Source organism: Phasianus colchicus, chromosome 7, assembly GCF_987193195.1.
Source record: "Phasianus colchicus chromosome 7, bPhaCol1.hap1.1, whole genome shotgun sequence".
Classification (NCBI taxonomy): domain Eukaryota; kingdom Metazoa; phylum Chordata; class Aves; order Galliformes; family Phasianidae; genus Phasianus; species Phasianus colchicus.
The window spans coordinates 17,630,358-17,651,325 of record NC_143442.1 but is presented as its reverse complement, the minus strand read 5'-3'; the positions used below and the strand labels follow the sequence as shown (position 1 = coordinate 17,651,325).

The 20,968-nt window shown below is 36.9% G+C and overlaps 1 protein-coding gene and 1 pseudogene across 18 annotated transcripts in view; one reads left to right on the top strand and one right to left on the bottom strand.

Moving 5' to 3' along the window:
- The first annotated feature begins 3,179 nt into the window (after positions 1-3,179).
- GALNT3 (polypeptide N-acetylgalactosaminyltransferase 3) overlaps positions 3,180-20,968 on the top strand; it is a 36,436-nt gene continuing 18,647 nt past the window's right edge. For 11 of the 18 annotated variants that reach the window (XR_016468246.1, XR_016468240.1, XR_016468239.1 and 8 more), the window contains exons 1-10: positions 3,180-3,691; positions 4,957-5,129; positions 9,171-9,320; positions 9,526-9,760; positions 10,262-10,379; positions 10,812-11,012; positions 11,799-11,930; positions 12,859-12,960; positions 15,438-15,590; positions 18,768-18,823. Coding sequence is in view for 4 of the 18 variants with exons in the window: in XM_090143910.1 (XP_090000036.1) it covers positions 3,180-3,691; positions 4,957-5,129; positions 9,171-9,320; positions 9,526-9,760; positions 10,262-10,379; positions 10,812-11,012; positions 11,799-11,930; positions 12,859-12,960; positions 15,438-15,590; positions 16,058-16,180 (1,899 nt within the window). In the remaining 14 variants the exon portion in view is untranslated. The other 7 variants (XR_016468249.1, XR_016468250.1, XR_016468248.1 and 4 more) reach the window with 7 other exon arrangements.
- Positions 6,463-7,457, bottom strand: LOC149917244 (uncharacterized; annotated as a pseudogene).

Here is a 20,968-nt window from a genome sequence, read left to right as displayed (position 1 = left end):
CGGAAATCTGATAAATGCATTTTTAACTCTAACATAACTTAAGTTAGTGGAAACTAAGTGGTAGTAAGTCAGATAATGGATGTGTAACCATAGCTTGTTGTTTTTCTACCCTTTCTGAGTAGTCTTAAGCCAGGTCATCGAACCAAAAGAGAATCTTAAGCATTTTGACCTGAATAAAAATTCAGGTCTCAAATTGAAGTGTTATTTCAGTGTGAAACTTTGGTGAAATTCAATGTTGCTGTATAGAATTACTTTCTGCCTGTCTTTTCGTGTTATATCTCATAACACGATGCTCATCTAAGTTTAATCTTTACTGCCATGAAGAGGCCCAAAGAGGTGGTTGGAGAATGTTGATTTTTGTTAGTGGTACAAAGAATATTTGAGGGCTGTGGTGTTTGAAAGCAAACCAACCTACTGCCCTCTCCCCAGTGTTTTCCTGACTGACTGTGCCCAAATGACTGCTTGTGAAATAAGGAAACTGCCAGACTTTTGATATCAAGTGCCTCAACTATAAGAAAAGATGTTTATATTTTCCTGTTTGAAGACAATATATTTACATTGCTTATTGATTCTAAACTTTAAGATATACTAATATTAGCTGTGCTTGTGCATTGGGAAACAATAGTGTAATTAAATTTTCTTCTTCTGTAGGGTTATAAAAGCAATTGCGGTTAAGAGGTTGCAGAGAACGTAGGCTCAAACTGACCCCGGGCAGATTTAGCAGAAGTGGTTTTACAGGTTGCAGTCTTCTTGATGGTGCTTAGGGTTTTACTTTCTGTACTGGGTTTTGGTACAGAGGGACTGATGGGTGCTTTCTGTGAGCACAGCTGCCCTGTGCTGGTCTCAGCCAGCTCCAGCACAGCCTCACTGTTGGCCACAGCTGAACCCATCAGTGCAGCAGGTGGTGAATCTGCCATGGCATTTTTTAAGAAAGGGTACAAAATGCTCTGCAGCAGCTGTGAGAGAGGAGTGAGAACCATGTGGGAAAAACAGTCCTGCAAGCACCAAGGTCAGTGAGGAGGTGCTTCAGGCACCAGAGCAGAGACTCTCCTGCCACCTTAGGAGAATACAACACTTGAAATACAACAGTTATTGATCATAGCCAATAACCTAGCTGACCAGGAGAAGCCAGTTGATGTCATCTTTTTGGATTTCATCGAAGATTTTTATGCTGTTTCTCACGGTATCTTTCTGGACAAATTGCTTAGCATATGGCTAGACAGAAACAGTAGGTAACGTAATGCAATGAGTGAACAATTGGGCCGGGCTCAAATGGCTGAAGTAAATGGGATTACATCAGGTTGGTGGCCAGTCACTAGTGGGGTTCTGCGGGGCTCCATTTTAGGGCTGGTTTTGTTTTTATAAGTGATCTGGATGCAGGACTCAAGTGCAACTAAGTAAACTTGCAGATGGTACTAAATTAGGAAGAGCTGTTGACTCACTCAAAGGTACAGAGGCTTTGGTACAGAGAGATCTGCAGGTTATAGGGCTGGTAGTTGCCAACTGCATGAGGCTTAACAAGAGTAAGTGCTGGATTCTGCCCTGTTCTGCCTGGTGCAGACTCACCTAGAGCACTGGCATCAGGTTGGGGTGCCACAGCATAAGGACATAAAGCTCTTGGAGCGCCCAGAGGAGGGCTACAAAGATGATGAAGATTCTTTCCTTTTCCCCAGGACAGAAAGAATGATTTTATTCTTTGTTTTGCTCTATATGGGCATCTACTGCAGTGCAAAATCTTGAGGTCTAAACAAAATTGGGAAAATAATATGTAAGACAGAAGTGGATTGGATTTTTTAAATGAGCTTTCTTGGAAAATTTATGAGCATTGTGAAGGGTATTTTTTGTATATTGTATTATCTATGTAATGATGCTACAACAGGATTAGTAGCAGTTGAATATAATGTATGGATTTATTAAAAAAAAAAATACTTTAACTTTAAAATAAACTATAATATAAACAATTGGATACCTGACCCTACAAATTCTTGAGGGAAATCAAGTGACTTTTAAAAAAAATTTTCTACAAGTTCTATAACTTTGTGTGTATATATTATTGCACCTTTTTTGTTGTTGTTTTTCCTATTTATTTATTTATTTATTTATTCAATTCTTTGGTCAGTGGTTAGCAAGAAATTAAGTATGGCTTCTACCTGGCTGCAGCTTAGTTCTTTTCTCAGTTCACTTAGATGCAACATGTACAAAAATAAAGCCTTGCTTTGAATTCAGGATGTTGCTTTTTCTCCCCTTCTTATAAACAGCCACTTTTAAAGAGAGAATTTAATTCCGATCACTTGGATGCTGGTCCTCAACTATTTTTCATAGTTCCTCGTCTTTGAAAGCTACTGAGTAATTGCCTCGTCTGTAAAAATAAATATATAAAATAAATAAATAAAAATTAGGAGGTGAAAGAGGGGAACTCTTTAACGTATTCTTTTGATGAGTTGCAGCAGGACATGCCAGAGAACACTGTACAAAAGATATATAGATACAACCTAAATTATCCTACTGCCCATTACCTGTATTAAGTCTGCATTTAACATGTATAATAGATAACTAAATTAATCTTAACAATTTCTCCCTTGACAATCTGGTCCCTTGAGTCTGACCTTGAAATGGAAATCGGTTTTAAAATATTGGAAATTTTAAATCTCTATGAGGAATCCTTTCCATCTTTATAGTTCACTTTTCATGCTGGTCTTTCTACCTAGAACTTGTCATATTGGTTGCATCTATTTTCCTTCTATCCCACCACTGAACTAAAATTCCCTCGGAATTCCTTAATTTTCAAGATTTGGAAGAAAATTAATGTGAAGTACTGCCTTTATACAGAAATAATATTTTATTCTTACTGGAATGCCTGCTTTCTGATTCTTCAGTTTGAAGTATGTTGATAAAAAAAAAAAAAAAAAAAAGGAGGGGGGAAGTGCATCTCGGGTATTTTACATATAGGTGAATCCTATATTTAATTCATGGGCACATGATATTTGATGCTTGGGGGTTTGAATTAATTCCTGCCCATTAATTTCTTGTAGCTCTACATTGTTGTATTTACTGTTTGTCTAACGTATTACTTTTTGTTTTAATTTACAGGTATTATGTTTTCAAGATATGCTGTAAAATAGTATTGAAGAACATCATTCAGGGAAGCTTTTGTTTTGCGATAAACTTTTAGAACTAGAATGGCTTTGAAAATAATGCCTAAACTATTCAAGAAATTATTTTTTCACTGGAAACTTTGGAAATTTAGCATTATTGTGTTAGTCTTTATAGTATTTTTATTTTTACTGCAACGAGAAGTTGGTGTCCAAGATTTTAGAGATGAAGGAGGGATTGAGCCAGTTGTCAGAAAGAAAAGTCATGTATTAGGTCTTGTGCTAAATGCTATGAACAATATCAATGGTGCAAAGCCAAAAATGCAGATAAAAGCACCTGTAAGGCAAACTAAGGTTCCTGGAGAGAGACACTGTTTGCCAGGACACTACACTACGATGGAACTAAAACCCTTTCTAGATCGACCCCTTCAAGATCCTAACGCTCCTGGAGCTTCTGGTAAAGCATTTAAAACCATCAATCTAAATCCAGAAGAGCAGAAAGAAAAAGAGCGTGGAGAAGAAAAACACTGTTTCAATGCATTTGCAAGTGATAGGATTTCGTTACATCGGGATCTTGGACCGGACACTCGACCTCCTGAGTACGTGGAAATGTGTTTGTCCTGATAGTTGAATAATTTGACAGAAATGTGGAGGCTGTGATTTGAGTTTAGCATTAGATTATCGCTTGGAAAGGGAAATGTCTGGGTGATACATGGTCATTTACAGTACATAATGTTCCAGAGTGCAAAAGCCAAGAATATTTAGAAAGGCTCACATTCATGTTAAACATATTTAAATAAGGTTTTCTGCTACGTTTTCTCAGTGACTTTCTGAAAGCTGCTACATTTTTCTTAGGAGAAAACTGAAAATATGGTTTAAACTTATTTCTGTTTTAAAATCCATTCCCTATTCTTTTTTAAACAAAATATTAAGTGTTAATAAAACCACTGGCATATTATGATTTTGTTAACAAAACAGTAGGACTTTATGGTTAGAGTGGATTTTGGTTCTGAGAAATCTCCTTCAGTATTCTCATCTCTTGATGTCAGAAGTGACAGTCCTTACTGAGCTGGTGCTGGTAGGGTGGCCAGCACATTATGTGTGCTGCAGATCACAATAATCTTTATGGTAGTGTAACTGGTGAGACTTGGCTTGTATGTTTTGTGAGGGCTTTGGCAATAGATGTGATAATTGCCTTGGGAAGTATTCCAGCCTCTAGAGTTGGCAGGCAATAAACAGTAAGTGTGCAATTTATGAATACAGAAACATTGTCTGGTTAGCTTGACTCACAGTTGGGTTTAAAGTTCTGTCCAGAATACATCAGTCTTGAAAACCTGGATGTTTAAATTTGTTTCACTTGAATGTGTTATATTGCTCTAAGCATTATGTAGTGTTTCTAAGAAAAAATCAAGTTCTGAATTTGATTTGTTCTATTTTTCTATTTCAAACTGCATTTCTTCAATTGCTTCAAGTAAATACTTTCTCATGTTTTTGGATTTCAATAGTAATGTTCTGACTTTTCAGCTCAGTGTCTGCTGCTTTTAATAGAAAAATGTAGTTTTGTCTGAATAAGACCTGGGTGCTCTATGCAATATACTCAAATGTTGTGTGAGAGTACTAGAGCTGAGCCAGTTGTTCAGGTGGAATTCTTATTTGCCAGATGTTTACAAAATACTTCTTACAGCTTTTCCAGTTGTTTTTGTGCTATGTTTGTGCTCCAAAACTTGGACAGAAATTGGAGAAGCTGAAAGATTTAATGTCCATATTTATACAGTTTCATATTGAGAAGAGTAGGATTTCTCTTAAGAGCTTGAATCAAAACTTTTTGTCCATTTTCTAACATCTGATAATTTCTAATCTGTAGATGCATTGAACAAAAGTTCAAGCGTTGCCCGCCATTGCCAACCACAAGTGTTATAATAGTTTTTCATAATGAAGCATGGTCTACTCTGCTCAGAACTGTTCACAGCGTGATGTACACTTCTCCTGCCATACTGCTAAAGGAAATTATTTTGGTGGATGATGCCAGTGTTGACGGTAGGAAGTCTTTCCATTTTTCATTGAACGTATTCTTTATTTAATTGAAAGTGTGTTAGGATTATATATAGAATGGGATAAAAGAGGCTATCATCTCCTTACGACCATACTAAATACGTTATGGTGTTCCAAGTACTTTTGTTTCTTTTGTTTTCCTTTAAAATACAAAATATTTCTCCCTCACTTTTTCTTTGCAAGAATTGTCAAGTGTGAAATTCTCTTCTGAGAAGTTTTTAAAACCTATTTTTGATTATGTCAAGGAATTTGACACCTTTGAAAAGCTTAGTGGTAAATGTGGTATCAGGCTTGGGTGGCTTGGACCTCTGCTGTGTTTGTCTGAAGATGCTCTTGTTTGGGTCATAGCTCTTAATAAAGATTTAACGCGACAATACTCTTCATAATTTGGCACCCACCAGCTGTTTCTAGCTTGGAGAAGGAAATCTGGGATTGCTTTCTTTAAATTTGCTGTGAGAGGTGAAAAAATTGCGAGAGATCAAAAAGAAAGCCTTTAAGAACTAGGTGTGAAAATGTCTCTCTTTGGTATTCCCCCACACTGCTGTTTTGCAAACAAATTTGGGGGTGGGGGAGGCAGTTTAGGAAGTGTTGAGTAAACATCTGCTTCAACATCGCCTGTCCTTGGAGAGCTCAGAGGTCTGGACTGGCAGATGCAGGAGGCAGCGGTGGGTGCAGTAACTGCAGCCACACGTGGGCTAGGAGCTCCGTCTGGGTGGCCATGTTGGTTCCTGTGGCTGCAGAGGCCACTGGGAATGTGGAGGTCACAGCTCTGTGCTGGGCAGAAGGCCATGATGGAGTTCCTTGTCAGTGATTGAAGCTGTCTTTTGGTACAGCAGACAGCACCCTCTGTGCCAACCATGCCAACCACCATCCCTGCCCCAACTACCAGGTGCCGGGGGCTGCTGAGGCTTCTCCCATCCTTCAGTGCTGCCCTGCAGTGAGAGTGGAGGCACCTCTGCTGCTCTATAACCCCCACAGCCTTCTGTGCCCAACACTGGGCAAAGGCTGAGCCCTCAGCCTGTCCCGGGCTGCTGTGTGTGCCTGAGGCCTGAGCTGGGCTGTCACCGCATAGGGCAAATTTGTTGGGCACTGGGGAGAGCATGAGGGGTCACAGGACTCCCAGTGCAGTCCCTATAGTGCCAAAAATGGAGGCATTTACTGGTTTTGCTTTTTTTAATAATTTATTATTATTTTGTATTGTCCTTTTAAATTGCTTACTGTCCAATCTTGAAGAAAAGTCCTAATGAAGCAACTGGAATGAGGTTTCATGCTGTCCATCAGCCCTTTTTTCAACCCAAACCTAGGTTCTCTGCTTTTTCAAAGGATCAGCTGCCTCTGGAGCTTCTCTAATGCCACCTGGATGGCTGCAGGGAGCTTGATGCCATCAGCTGGACTCTTCCTGTTGTGTCAGTACAGCTAACAGGGCACCAGTCCCAGTCCTACCCTCATTCTCAGGGCTTGCCTGGACACCAGTCCCAGTCCTGCCCTCTGCCTTAGGGCTCAAGTGGAGGCTGCAGGGAGCTCAGGGCCATCTATTGGACTCTTGTTGTCTCAGTGCAGCTGCTCAGTGGATTCCAGTCCTGGTCCTTCCCTTTTCCTCAGAACTTGGGAATGAAGAGGTGAGAGGCCTTGGCAAAGATGAGAATGGGAGACAGGATAGAAAGGGTGATAGGGAGCAGCATCTGATGCTGGGGCTCTCTGGTGGATGGTGACATTTCAGCACCAAGATGGAAATTGAGGGCTCCTGGTGTGCTGGCAATGAACAAGGTATTGTCTCCAAGCAAGCATAATGTTATAGAACTTGCCTTGCCCTGATGGAGGTGGATCCACTTCCATTGATTCTTCTTCTGAAGATAGATCTATCTCCATGGGCTCAACATCACCTTTGGGTGGATCCACATCCATTGGCTCGGGTTCATTGCTGCTCCCTTGAAGTCTAAGCTTCTTTGGTGGAGGAGACTCCATCCTCCTACATAGAAGTGGGAAGGAGGATTCTATCTAAATTGTCCATTGTGTCAGAAGAAGCTCAACAAGACCCACGTCTGTTGATAGCTGGTTTTCTGTTGGCAGAGTCCCCATATTTATAGCGGTTGGCAGGGAAGAGGCTTGTGACATTAGAAAGCCATGGTGGTGTGACCCTGAGAATGTCTCATGACAATCAAAACATGGCTGTATCGGGAAAGGGGAGACTATAGCCTGAGAATTGCCCTAGTTGCCACTAGTGGGATTCTACAGGACTATATTTTTGAGTCAGTACTCTTTAATGCTTTCATCAATTATTCCAGTAAAGATCTGGAAGTAAATCTGTGGATGATGTTAAATTGGGAGGAGTGTTGACTCTTTGGGAGTAGAGAGGCCTTGCACCAAGGTCTTGACAAATTTCACAGTGCTCACCATTTGTATGAGGAAGAAGGAAGAGCAAGTGCTGGATGCTGCTCCTGGAATGGGGGAGGCCCTGGTTCTATGTACAGACTGCGAGATGAGGGGCTGGACAGTAGGTCTGTGGGAACGGATCTGGGGAATCTGGTTAACAGCAAGTTGCATCTGAGTCAGCAGTGTGCCCTGGCAGCTGGAGGGGCCAACCACACCTGGGGCTGTGTCAGGGCCAGCGCTGGCACCGGGCGAGGGAAGGGGTTGTCCTGTTCTGCTCTGTCTGTTGTGGCCTCACCTCGAGCACTGAGTGCAGTTTGGAGTGCCTCAACATAAGAAGGACATAAAAGTATTAGCACGTGAAGGAGGGCTACACTGATGACTGAGATTCCTGGGTTTGTTCAGCCCAGAGCAGAGGGGAGACCTCATGGTGGCCTGCAGCTTCTCACAGGGGAGCGAAGGAGCAGTGCTGAGCTGTGATCAGTATTGGCAGTGACAGGGCCTGAGGGAATGGTACGGAGCTGCATTTAGGGAGGGTCATGCTGGATATGACAGAAAGGTTCTATGCCAGAGGGTGGTGGGCACAGCCTGAGCTGCTGGAGCTCAGGGACCATTTGGACACCGCTTTCAGGTGTAGGGTTTGGGTAGTCCTTTGTGGAACCAGGGGTTGGACTTGATGATCCTTGTGAGTTCCTTCCAACTCAGGATATTCTTTAATTATGCAATTTAAGGAGCACTAGAATTTGAATGAGTGGTTGCATGACAAGTAGCTCTGTGATGTTTGCTTTAGATGAACTGCCGTTAGTACAACAAAGTATCCAAGGGTAAATTGGCCTATGCTTTTATCATTTTATCATTGTGATTGCAAAGAAATTTCACTAATATGAAGGTAAACTTCTTTCCTAGAAAATCAAATTAACAGAAAAATAATCTTCTGTACTTAACATGAGTGTAAAAAATAATTGAATATATACTGAGTGTAATCACAAATACAAGTTCAAAAACTTTGCTTTAGATGAGCGTGTCTGTGCATACATGCTCATATCAATATATTTACACTTATTGTCAAGACTACATTTAGATGCACCTGCATGTGAAGTTTAGTTGTACAGCTTAATACAAAGGGTAGGCAGAGGGTGGCAAAGTGTGATGTTTTATGAAGGATGTGAGATTCTTTCCCAAATTTTTCATGTTTAAATTGTGGGGTTTTGTGGTGGTGGTGGTGTGTGGTTGTTTTTGTTTTATATAGCTTCTGTCAAGAGTAAATATTGTAGCCTCTGAAAACCTGGAGTAAAATATACTGTTGAGTAGGTATGTGATGCATTTGCATGATGTATTTGTGAAACCGGATTTTGAGTTGATAGTCAAGCTGTTGATTCAGCAGAACAGTTGTTCCAGCAAGTGTCCTTTGTCTTTTAAAATTAAATTTTCAGTTCTCCAAGCCCTGTTGTCTGCCTGTTACCTCTTCCTTCATTCTCATCCTCAACAAAACTCAGCCCCTAAAAATTACATTCAACAGTCAGAACTTGTTCACTGCTTTAATGTTCAGGTCACTGCTGGAATTAGAATGAATTGTTCGTCCTGTTAGTTTAGTAAAGTGAAATTTTAGGCCATGTTATACATACTCAATATCCTAAAAACAATTTCTCTTTCTAGAATACTTGCATGATAAACTCGATGAATACGTGAAGCAATTTCAGATTGTTAAAGTTGTCCGTCAAAAGGAAAGGAAAGGTCTAATCACTGCACGGTTGCTGGGAGCTTCAGTAGCAACAGGAGAGACCCTCACCTTTCTGGATGCTCACTGTAAGTGAATGTTGTCTTTGATTTAATGCTACAGATTTTTTACGAGTTATGAACATGAAGTATTAGCTCTTCTACTGCTATTTTATGTCATTGAAAGTGCTATTTACAAACTGTATTGGCTTGCTATAGTCATGTTAAATTATTCCCATTATACTATCATATAGTCAAACTGAAAATTCAGTACTTGTTCCCATTTTTTCTATAGGTGAATGCTTTTATGGCTGGTTAGAACCATTGTTGGCAAGAATAGCTGAGAACTCTGTTGCTGTTGTAAGCCCTGATATTGCTTCTATAGATCTCAATACTTTTGAATTTAGTAAGCCATCTCCTTATGGGCATAACCACAATAGAGGAAATTTTGACTGGAGTTTGTCATTTGGATGGGAGTCTCTTCCTAAATATGAAAATAAAAGACGAAAAGATGAAACCTATCCGATCAGGTAAATGTAACTTGAATAATATCCTTCATTTTTTGTTTGTTTGTTTGTTTGTTTGTTTGTTTTGTAGTGAAAAGCTGTTTGTAAATGATACTCACATTGAGTATAGTCACAAGTCTTAGCATCTTAGATGTTTTATGTAATGTTTTCTGTAGGGATCCAGGTTATGAATTTTAAAACACACAATATAATGCATTCTTTGCTCTCAGACATGTTACTGGTCTAAAGGAGTAGTAACTTTCCCTCCATACAGGGAAAATATGTTATTTTTACTGATACTGTCTGATAATCCGTTTGTTAATGAGTGACAATAAAATTGTGAAATGAGACACAATGTGGGCAGATTTAATTGCCTGTGTCAGGAAAATATTTTAATGGAGTGAAGCACTGACAAATGCTAAGAAACATTCTAGAACAGTAATACTGAGTTTTTATATCTATATTTTGATAATAATACCTGAAAGTTTGAGTCTTCTTTTCCACAGTAATTTTCTCTTTTTGCAGAACACCTACTTTTGCTGGAGGTCTCTTTTCAATATCAAAAAAGTATTTTGAACACATTGGAAGCTATGATGATGAAATGGAAATATGGGGAGGTGAAAATATAGAAATGTCTTTCAGAGTAAGTTTAGCTACCTACTTAATACTGCACTACACCACAGTTTCTACACCAACTGTCTACATGATTTTTGAGGACAAATTAGTGTTGTATCTTGACTACTCTGTTTAATCAGCCATCTAGGACATGGCAAATTAATTACTAATAACCTATGGAATAAGCTACAAACTTGCTCACTAAAGTGATTTTTTTTTTTAATGTCATTAATGTTGATAGCTGAAATGTACATTATCAGGGTTTGCTTAAGTTTGCTTAAGTTAACCATTATCAGGGTTTACCTGATAATTTCACCTACAGTGCTCCTGATATATACTCTCTTGCTGGTAGTGTTGTTTTGTTCTATTTAAAAGAACAGTAGTGTTGCTGACTTTTTTTTTTTCTTCCATCTCCTTAATCATAACTTCATTGCACTTATACAAAAAATGTTATTATTAGGTATGGCAATGTGGTGGACAGTTGGAGATCATGCCTTGCTCTGTTGTTGGCCATGTCTTTCGCAGCAAGAGTCCCCATACTTTCCCAAAAGGTACTCAAGTAATCACACGTAATCAAGTCCGCCTCGCAGAAGTCTGGATGGATGAATATAAAGAAATTTTTTACCGAAGAAACACAGAGGCAGCAAAAATTGTGAAACAAGTAGGTGGTGATGGTGGTGGTTTTAGAAATCACACTTGCTGCATTGAAAATTTTGGTGAGCAAAAAGTTATTTATTGACAAAGTACGTTTGAAGTGTAGACATTTTAGTGAAAATACATAGTTCAGTTTAATTAATCTTATAACCTTCCCTTTCAAAAAAAAAAAAAAAAAAAAAAGATATCAATCCTATTTCTGACAATTTAGAAACTCAAATTTAGGCTTTGGTGGGGAAGGTTGTTTTTGTAAGTGGTCTGGAACTTTGGTAGTTTACCAGCTGGAACTTACACTTTTCTCTTAGAAGATGTTTTTTATCCCTTTATATGAATATTGTAGCAGTAATAGCATTAGATTTCCCAAGCAAGCTTAGCAGAAAAACACAACTGGATTTTATGTGGGACATACTGTGTTATACTGACTATTATGCTAGTTATTGAACTAATCCACTCAAGCACTCTCTTTAGTGAGATATATTCACTGGTTAGCTTTATGGCTGTGGTCAGTATGGTCTTCAGTCATTTTTACGTTGCCACTTTATAGCACTGTTAAAGCACTCTATGAACTATGCGTACTTCTATGATTTGCATGTCACAGTGTTTTTTTCTTTCTTGTGCTCTGAGATGCTGCAGGCAGGATGTCAGTGGTGTTATGAAAAACAAGTTGCAGTAACTGTAGTAGCACAGTACTTTTTAAAAAAGATCTACTTTTCTGATGCTACAGAACAGAATATTATAGATCTATATGTACAATAATAATAATAATATCAATAAATTCCTCTTCCTGCAACAGAAAACATTTGGAGACATCTCAAAACGACTCGACTTAAGGCAGCGTTTGCAGTGTAAGAATTTTACCTGGTATCTGAATAATGTTTATCCAGAAGTATATGTTCCAGACCTAAATCCTTTGTTTTCTGGATATGTGAGTTTAATTTTAATTCTTTTCTCTAGCATTCTAGAATTTAAGAAATTAGCTAATCCCTTATACTACTTTAGCCATAGTGTTTACATTTTAGCTATTGTTAATTGCTGTGGAGTTTTCTATCAGTACTGTTGATAAAGAGTCTCTCTTGCATATCTTGCTATTTGAGTATTTTATTGCTCTACTGATGTTATTATGAAACTTAAGAAAACACTCTTCTTAAGCAAAAGTAGCTTTGCTTAAAGGGATTTTGAAGCCTGATAATATAGTCAGCATTCTGCCCATGACTTAATAGTGACTGCCACAGAAGTACTACACAAGTTCTAAACAGGTGGTGAGTTTTCCTGAATTGTCAAAATAAATTTAGCTTTATATAATGAAAAGTCTGAGAGAATTTTTAATTCATGTTAACAAGGAAGGCTGTACTCTGGCAATTGTATACTACTCTGAATTAGGTTTATGATGTAAATTATTTATTTTAAATTTCATTACATATCCTCTGTCAATTAACCTCTTAGACTTCATAACGCTAAAGCCAACAAAGTATTAAACAATTCTGAATATCTAGCATGTATTTACAAATAAAACTTCCCCTTTCTCTAGTTTTGAATATTTTGTGTGTATGTTTTCAAATTGTAATCTGAATAATCAGATTACAGTAGAGTAACTATGGAGAATGGTAGTTGAGTAATTGATAGTGCATGGCTGTAGACAACTGTCTGTAGTTAGTTAATAGACTTTTAGGAAGAAAAAAATACTTCTGTGGGAACAAGATTTTAAAATTGGAGCATAGTAGAAGCAAAAATGAATTAACAGTTTTAATTGTTAATATAAAGGTTAGGCTTCTACACAAGTGAGGCAGTTTATTTTTTTCTCATCCTCACTGAGCTTTTGTATTTCTTTTTTGCTGATAACAAATTTTCTTTAGCTAAAAAATGTAGGTAACCACATGTGTCTGGATGTTGGTGAAAACAACCATGGTGGCAAACCATTGATTATGTATTCTTGTCATGGACTTGGAGGAAATCAGGTAAAATATCTGGGTTTTATGATCAACTGTTTACCATAGTAAAGCTTTTAACTTGGTGTAGTGGAATGGACTCATATTTAGCATGCAAGATTTACATTTTTTTTAATATAGTTTTTTTAAGAATTCATATGTAAATATATGTGTGTAATTTGTTCAAGGCAGATTTTTTTCACTGCTCTTCATGTTGTGTCCCACATCTAACATCCTACGTTCAACATACACATTCAGATTTTTTACATAATTGCACTACTTCACATGGTCTCCTGTTTCTGTGCAAAATCTTCTCAGCCTACCTTTACTATTTTCTTGTGTTTTCTTCTTAACTCTTCTTTTCCTTATGCTTCCTCCTATTGCTTCTGTCTCTATCAGCAGGACTCACACTGTCAAGGAAGATGGGAATCTGGCCAGTGGTGGAAGACCAAGTGGCCGGCCTGAGCCATCTTTCCTGTCATGCTTGCAGCCTCGTAGTGTGAGGTCAAAGTGATCTACTCTATACTGGCTTGTGCAAGTAAACTACGTGACTAAATTTGTCCAAGAGGAGCTTTCTTTGTTGCTTAGCTCTTGGGGGAGCAATGATCTCCTGTTTTTCCTGCAGTATGACTTGCAGACATTTATTGATGTCCGGTACTGATTTCTTCAGGCACTATAATATTTAAAAAGTAGCATCTCCCTCCCCTAGAAGTGTGTGGTGCTATTTTATAGTTATTTGGGGAATGAACTTGACTTGTAAAAGCCACCCATTTATGGCACTGTGGAAACTCAGACACTTGACCCTAGTCAGTTGATGCTTTCCTAATCAATATTAGTGGCAGAAGGAATACTGTCTAGTTTAATCACTACCCTGTTATGTTAGCTTTTTACAGAACTAACTTACTGAACTTTTTTTTATTCTGTTCTGGTATTATATTCTCCTTTTCAAATTGTCACAGTCATTAATACTGTATTAATACTATATCAAGATGTTATATTAAAAGATCTGCTGTATGCTTCTGTTGTCACTTCTCTCTAACTTACCTTGAATTGTACTGAAACTGTCTTTTTAAGTTTGTTCTTTATTTTTCCTTTTGCCATGCTGTAGCAGCTTTTATTCTTTTAATTTAGGTTGTGCTAGTAATACACAAGAGATGTGGGTATTTGCTTACTTAATCCTTCATATTACAATTCTCTCTTCAGTCTTTACCAGACTTTAGCAGTGCAGGCTTTAGTTTTTTATGCTACCTCCTCTCCTTTCCACCTATGTTTGAGGTAGGAGAGGGGAGTGGAAGAGAGAACCTAGTTTTCAGAGTTGTACAAAAGTTGTGTAACTTTATTTTCATTTGTAACATATTCTAGAGGTGATAACATGTACATCTCAATGTCTAAAATAAATTAATTCCTAAAGCAAGTTTCCAAGTCCTATTTTCAGGGCTCAAAGAGAGCCCCTAAGATTCAAAGATAAAATAAAAGAGCTTTACTTAGATGAACAGATTAGAGTAGACTGTTATGTTTGGGAGCTAAATGGCCAAGCAGGTACCTATCAGTACCTGTTTCAGGCAGTGATGCTGGGCGTAGGAACTTAGGAGTGAGGTGTCTGTTTCTCAGTGTTGCTCCCATTGATTCCCAAGGCAAGGAGGGAGGATGGAAGCTGGCTAATTGGACAGACAGTTGAAAGCAACAGGGTGCTAACTGAGCATGGGCTGTCAAAGGACAGATATGGCAAAGGCTGACACGGAACCAAGAAACAGTTGTCATCAGACATAGTGATAGGAAGCCTGCTGGTTAAAGAAAGAGACCAGGATGTTCAGGATGTGAGGTGTAAAAGGACTGCTGTGTCTGTAACTGTTAGAATTAAATGCCTGTTTAGACCTGAACTATAGCCAAGGATACCTGAGACTTGAAAGTAATCTTCTGTCAGGAAGTAACAGTAAAATAACCACAAAGTATGTCCTTACATTACGCTTTTCTTTGTAATGACAGCCTCACAGAGAATCCTTTGTTAGCATGTTTAATTCGAGCAGCAAAAGTTAACTAATGGCAATCAGTACTGTCCATGCAACAAAATCGGGTTTTGGTTGCTCTGAGAACATATAAAAATGTAGCAATGAAAATTGAATGAAACTTTTTAAAGTTACTAAATGACAAAATTAAACTTATCCATGCAACTATTTCTACTCTTCCCTTTGTATCATGTATTAGTTAAGATTTCTGGGAGTGAATGCAATGAAATCTTGCATCATTGTGTACATGCATTAAATATATTTACTAATTCTGCCATGTAAGTACTATTCAGTGTATTTCATTGCACCAGAATTAAAAAAGGCAGTTAATTTTGGAAACACTTGTAAGATGTGTATGCTAAAAGTCAAAGAAATGATTCTGTAGTTTCAAACTGTTGAATAACAAAAGTAATCTATTGTTTTGTGTATTGGAATGTCAGAGATAACTTAATACTCTCGTTGATATTTATTTACTAAACTTCTAAAAAATTATTTAAATAGTACTTTGAGTATTCTGCACATCATGAAATTCGTCATAACATTCAGAAGGAGCTTTGTCTGCATGCTTCTAAAGGACCTGTGCAGCTTCGTGAATGTAGCTACAAAGGCCAGAAAATCTTTGCCTTTGGAGAAGAGCAATGGCAGCATCAAAAGGTATTTAGACATCCAGTCTAAGATGGGCGTTTTATCAGTGATGAGTTAATTTATGGTTTTTAATAAAAGGGAAAACCCAAGAAAACAGAACTTGAAGCCAAAAAAGGAGTAAGTTCCTTTTGGGGAAGAAAATTTAGATAATTATAGCTTTTTGGTTACTTGCTCAAAACTTGATGATTTCACTGGAAGAGTCACTTACAAAAACAGTTGATGTGTTTTATTGTGTATGTCTGGATGTGCACTGGAAGTCAATTCAAATACTTAGATTTTTAAAAATAATTCTTTTTACTAGCAAAACAAGTTAGCGCTTGCATAGTATTCTTTTCCCAGCCCCCTTCTGCACAGCATGCACCTACTCTTTTTTTTTTTTTTAACAACAATAAACTTGCAGAAAATGATGTATGGAGAAAAACAGCATTTTCAGTGTTTACTTTTTTTTTTCCCCTTTTCTTTCTTACCCACTTTAGGATCAAACTCTGTACAGTGCAGCACTACATATGTGCCTTACAGGAAATGGAGAGCATCCAAGTTTGGTTTCCTGCAACCCATCAGACCCCTTCCAGAAGTGGATCTTTGGCCACAACAATTAAGATTTGATATCTATAGACAGGAACATTTTATTAAAAGAGCAGTTCCATTTTTAAATAGAGACCATATATGTATACTGTGTTTTAAAGGGATGCAGACTTCAAATGCAAAGTTTTTATTCCTTTTATTTACTGTGTGAGTTGGATATAAAATGTGTAGTCAGAGATTCCCTAGGAGTCTGTTACACCAAAGAATGTTTGAGGTCCCAATTAAAGAAAATGTTTACAATATTTGCATGATAAGACTGTGTGTTAACCATTGACTCATAGATCCTGTAGTCCGTTTTCACCTTGGGGACAATGTGTATATTGGTTTACTGGATATTGTAAGTACTTCTGAAGACAACTAGTTTACTTTGTAGAGTTACAAGGAAGTATTGTATACCATCTGAAAGCCAAAAGGCTGTGTGTGTGTGTGTGTGTGTGTGTTCGTTTGTTCGTTCATGCTCAATTGGTTGACTTCATGTAATTTTTTTTGTTTATTTCACTAAGTGAAACTTTTCTCATTATTTTTTTAAACTCCCTCATTTGAAAAAGAACCAAAGAGGCTACCATACTGTGCTGTTGTGCCTCTAGCAAAGCAACCCTTTTGTTGTAGAAAAAAAATAGTTCTCAATGAAATATGTTATTTATATGTAATTATTTAAATGGAAAACCTGCCTACTCTGATATTAATCTCCTTTCGTTTAGCCAAAATTGTAGGTTTTTTATGATGTCATGAAGTTTAAAATTCATGGCGGTTGCATTGTTAGACATCTTCAGATTTTTGTTACTGCTTTTAAATTACTAACATGTTTTCTTTTCAGCTTTTAGTTATTTATGTACTGTTTACTTAACATGTTTCTAATATTATTTGTACATAATTTCCTGTGCAAACACTTTAAATATTGATATTTTTTTAAAATTTATTTTTGATGTTTCCTCTTTTTGAAGGACTGACCTCAGTTTTAACAGTGAGAAGTTGGCTTTCCAAACTGTTTTGCTAGCGATTTTAATGAAATAGTGTATTCCTGTAAGGATCCAAAAATGTACTTTAATAGATGATGTAGAGCTGTGACTTCCGAAATAGCTTTCCTCTGACTAAGTACTTTAATAATATTTATTTCTTTGGTTCTTTTACTGGATGCACACTTGTTAAGCACTACTCTGTTAGCCTTCATTGCAGTCGCCAATCATGCCTGTTTTCTGACTGTGACTATTTCAGGCCTTCTTTAGTGACTCTGTACAAAAATGTCCTTATAAGGAACAGAGATTTATTCTCACTTAGAAATGTTTACTTCACGGTATGAATGTGAGATTAATGATCACGCCAACTTAAAGCATGTAAGATCACATAAAAATCACACTTTAACAAGGTAAACTATGTCGTAATAAACTTTGTACTCTAATTTGGAGAAGACTTAGCTAGTTGATTTCAATTGCAAGATTTTAAAGTAACCTTTAATTTACATGTTTTATGACATGGGGGGGAAATTCTATAAAATTAAAATAATAAATTTGTAGTAAGGCAGCAGCAGAATAAATATGAGGGTAATACTTAAATGTGATCTGAAAGTAGCAGGGTTGTTACTTAGTAGGTATGGGAAGCATCAAAAGTACAAAGGCTCTTAGGCTTTGCAGCTTCCCAAAAGAATTGCACTGAACTGCTGTATTCAGATGGAATAGAATAGGAGGTTTAATAGCAACCAGCTTGTATTTTAATGAATAATGAACTCTTTAATGATGTAAATGAAACGTGCACGTAAGAAAGTGAAACAAAAAGGGCCTAGTATTTTAGAAAATACTTAGTATTTCCAAGAACTACACTGATAAGGCAAGGGAGATTAAGGAAAAGATCATGGTTGCTGCAGGGGAAAAAAAAAGTATTTGGCTGCTAGATCAAATACAGAGCTGAGACTAATAATAAAGGAGGGAATATTAAATAGGACAAAATACATAAATTTCAGATTTTTTTCTGGTAAATAACAAATATCATTAAGGAGAAATGCTTATTTACCTGTAGGATCTGGTTAATGGATGGATATGCTATGTTGTTGTTCTCTAGTGGGGGAAGGGAGGCCTGCTTTTACTTAATTCCAGAATATCGGAAAAATGAATTCAGCGTCTGAAGAAACACAAGAAGAATTGCTTTTCTCCTGAAGGTTTACAACAGAAAACAGTTGGGGATTATTGAGCAGCTGACTAATGACTGTTTTTAACTATGTCTAGTTTCTTGAGCAAAAGGAATTAGCAGACTTGTAAACAGCAGTGGAAGGCACCAAGTAAATTTTTTTTTCTATTCCATGTTAAGATCTGAAATCAAGTATTGTGTCTGTGTTAAGCATTGCACTTCCAAGCGTGTGTGTGTGTGTATGGATATCATACAATTTCATAAGAGAAATTAAAGATCTGTTATAACGTGTTTGGAGACATAGATTTTTTTTTTTAATTAATTACAATGTTTTTGAAATTACGTGTTTTTGAAAAGTAGTAACAAAGCATTAGTAAAAAATAAAATAATGCATTTATGTATTATTGTACATCATCTCTGTCCTTCAGCTCTGGCCTTCAATCTTTCAAAAGTTAAACTTCTTTGCCTCTCTTTCTTCAGGGGTCAGAAGCAGATGCTCTCATTGGTATAACTTACTACATCAACATCTTTCTTGAGTAAGTATGGTATGTGGTGCTGATTTTTCTGTGCTTTATATTTTGCTGTATACGTTTTCTTTAATTATATTCAATTACAACAGAGAAGTATGTGAAACTGAAAGAATTCAGAGCATTACTTCCTACATTTTGAGAATTAGTCTTATATGCTATAAAAGATACAAATATCAGATTGAGGTCTAGGAGCTCAAATTCAGTACCTGGATTGTCAGAACCATAGCCAGTTCTTTGAATTTCTTGTTTACAGATCTCATTTATGGTTGTACTTGTTATCAAAAATTCCAAGAAAGGAACATATAATCTTTTTGATGCGTCTCCTTAATTTTTCAAACAGGAACTTCAAACGTGAATTTCAGTTGTTCCAAAAGCACAACAGTATATGAAGTCTTAGTTTACTGTTGTGATTTAAAAAAAAAAAAAAGTGAATGGATTCAATTTCCTGTGTTATTAGCATTAAATCCTCACTTTCAAGCTATTATCTCCAAAGGTTTTGAAAAATGTATCTTTAAAGTTGAGTCTACAGTAGGTGATTCTGTTCATTATTATGTAAATGTTAGCTAGACTTTCTATTTTATAAGAGATAGAAAGCACAACTTTAGCATGTCCTGCTTAAATGTTCAATTTCTCCTTGGGTTGACAGAAAAGTTAGAACAAGATTACCATTTTTTTAAAGGGGGAAAAAAAAACTTTCAAAAAATCAGGCAGTATCAAAGAATAGGAAACCAGAAGCAGAAAAAAAAAAATCTGAAAAAGATTGGTGAAGAGTTGTTTTGGAAATATCACTGTCTAGATTGGGAGCTGTTCAGTTGTCTGGGGGCAACGGATCAGCATAGAAGGATTTAAAACTGTACAGCTTTCCACGTATAGACTAAAAGTAAACATTGCTGTTCCAGGATCCAACTAACGAAAGTAAACTCCCCTAGAAAGCAACTCTCTTTTCTGCCCAACCCCATTCCTCATGATACAGTTTTACACGATGGAGGTATTGATTGATTTGTGTTGTGACAGAAAATTGCATTTAAATGTTGTTTAGAATCAGGTCAATGCTATATTCAAACTACAGAAAGCTAGGAGGTGGCAATTCAGCTGTCTGCAAAATAAAATGTAGGAATGTATTTTCTCAACTCTATTTGTTGCATAGGATAGAGGAGTTTCAGGAACAAAAATGTCTATAGGTAAGCAATAGCTGTTGTTTAATGAGTAAGATACATGTTTCTAAAGTGGTCTTTATTCTTAAAGCCAGTGACTGCAAAAAATTACTCCCAAAGCTAGACACTTCAGACAGTACCCTTGTTCACTTGGTATTCTCATTTTTCTTGGGCTTTTTTTTCTTTTCTATTCCTAATGTAGTTTCCTTTGTCTTCTCTCATTTTTAATCCATGGTTTGCATGGCAGATTTTTTTTTTTTTTTTTTTTTTGCACAGTTGTGTTACAGCGTAGGGCAGTGCCAAAAACAATTTTTTGTGGGCCATCAATTAAAACTTTAATTTGATCTGTATGTATACTTACATGAAATACGTGTATCTGCATTTAGTATCGTGATCAAACTAGAAGATGGCTGATGTGACACATCAATGTCACTTTATTACTTACACAACAGAACTCACCTTTTTAGATATGTATTTTATCTATTCTTCAGACACTTCATTTAAAAATCATTATTGCACTTCATTAGATCATACTTAAAATGGCTGGTTGCTTTTGAAAATGTTCTGTGCTTTCTCCTTGTTGTATTTCTCATGCTGCATTGTGTCAGTGTGCATGAGGGAAGCTTCTTTTCTAAGAGTGGAGAATTTCCTAGGGATATTGACCTCAGAACAAATATGCTGCCCTAAAGTGTTATGTTCCCAGATATTTGATATTCTATTTAAACTTCAGTTCTACTGGTTTGTTTGAAGATAAGGCTGACTAACTGTGGAAGATACCAACGGGTACTTACTTGATTGAGGGAGATTACCCATAATTTGAGAAAATGAAATCCATTGGGACTTAGTGGGCTTTGAAAGGATCCTTTCAGTCTAACAGGTAGAAATATATCAGGTCAAAAAAAGAGTAGCTTGAAGTCTCCCTTCTTTAAACAGATGAATTCTGTGCCTGTAGTAAGGTGACTCAGCACAACTCAAAAGCAGCAATACAAACTGCTGC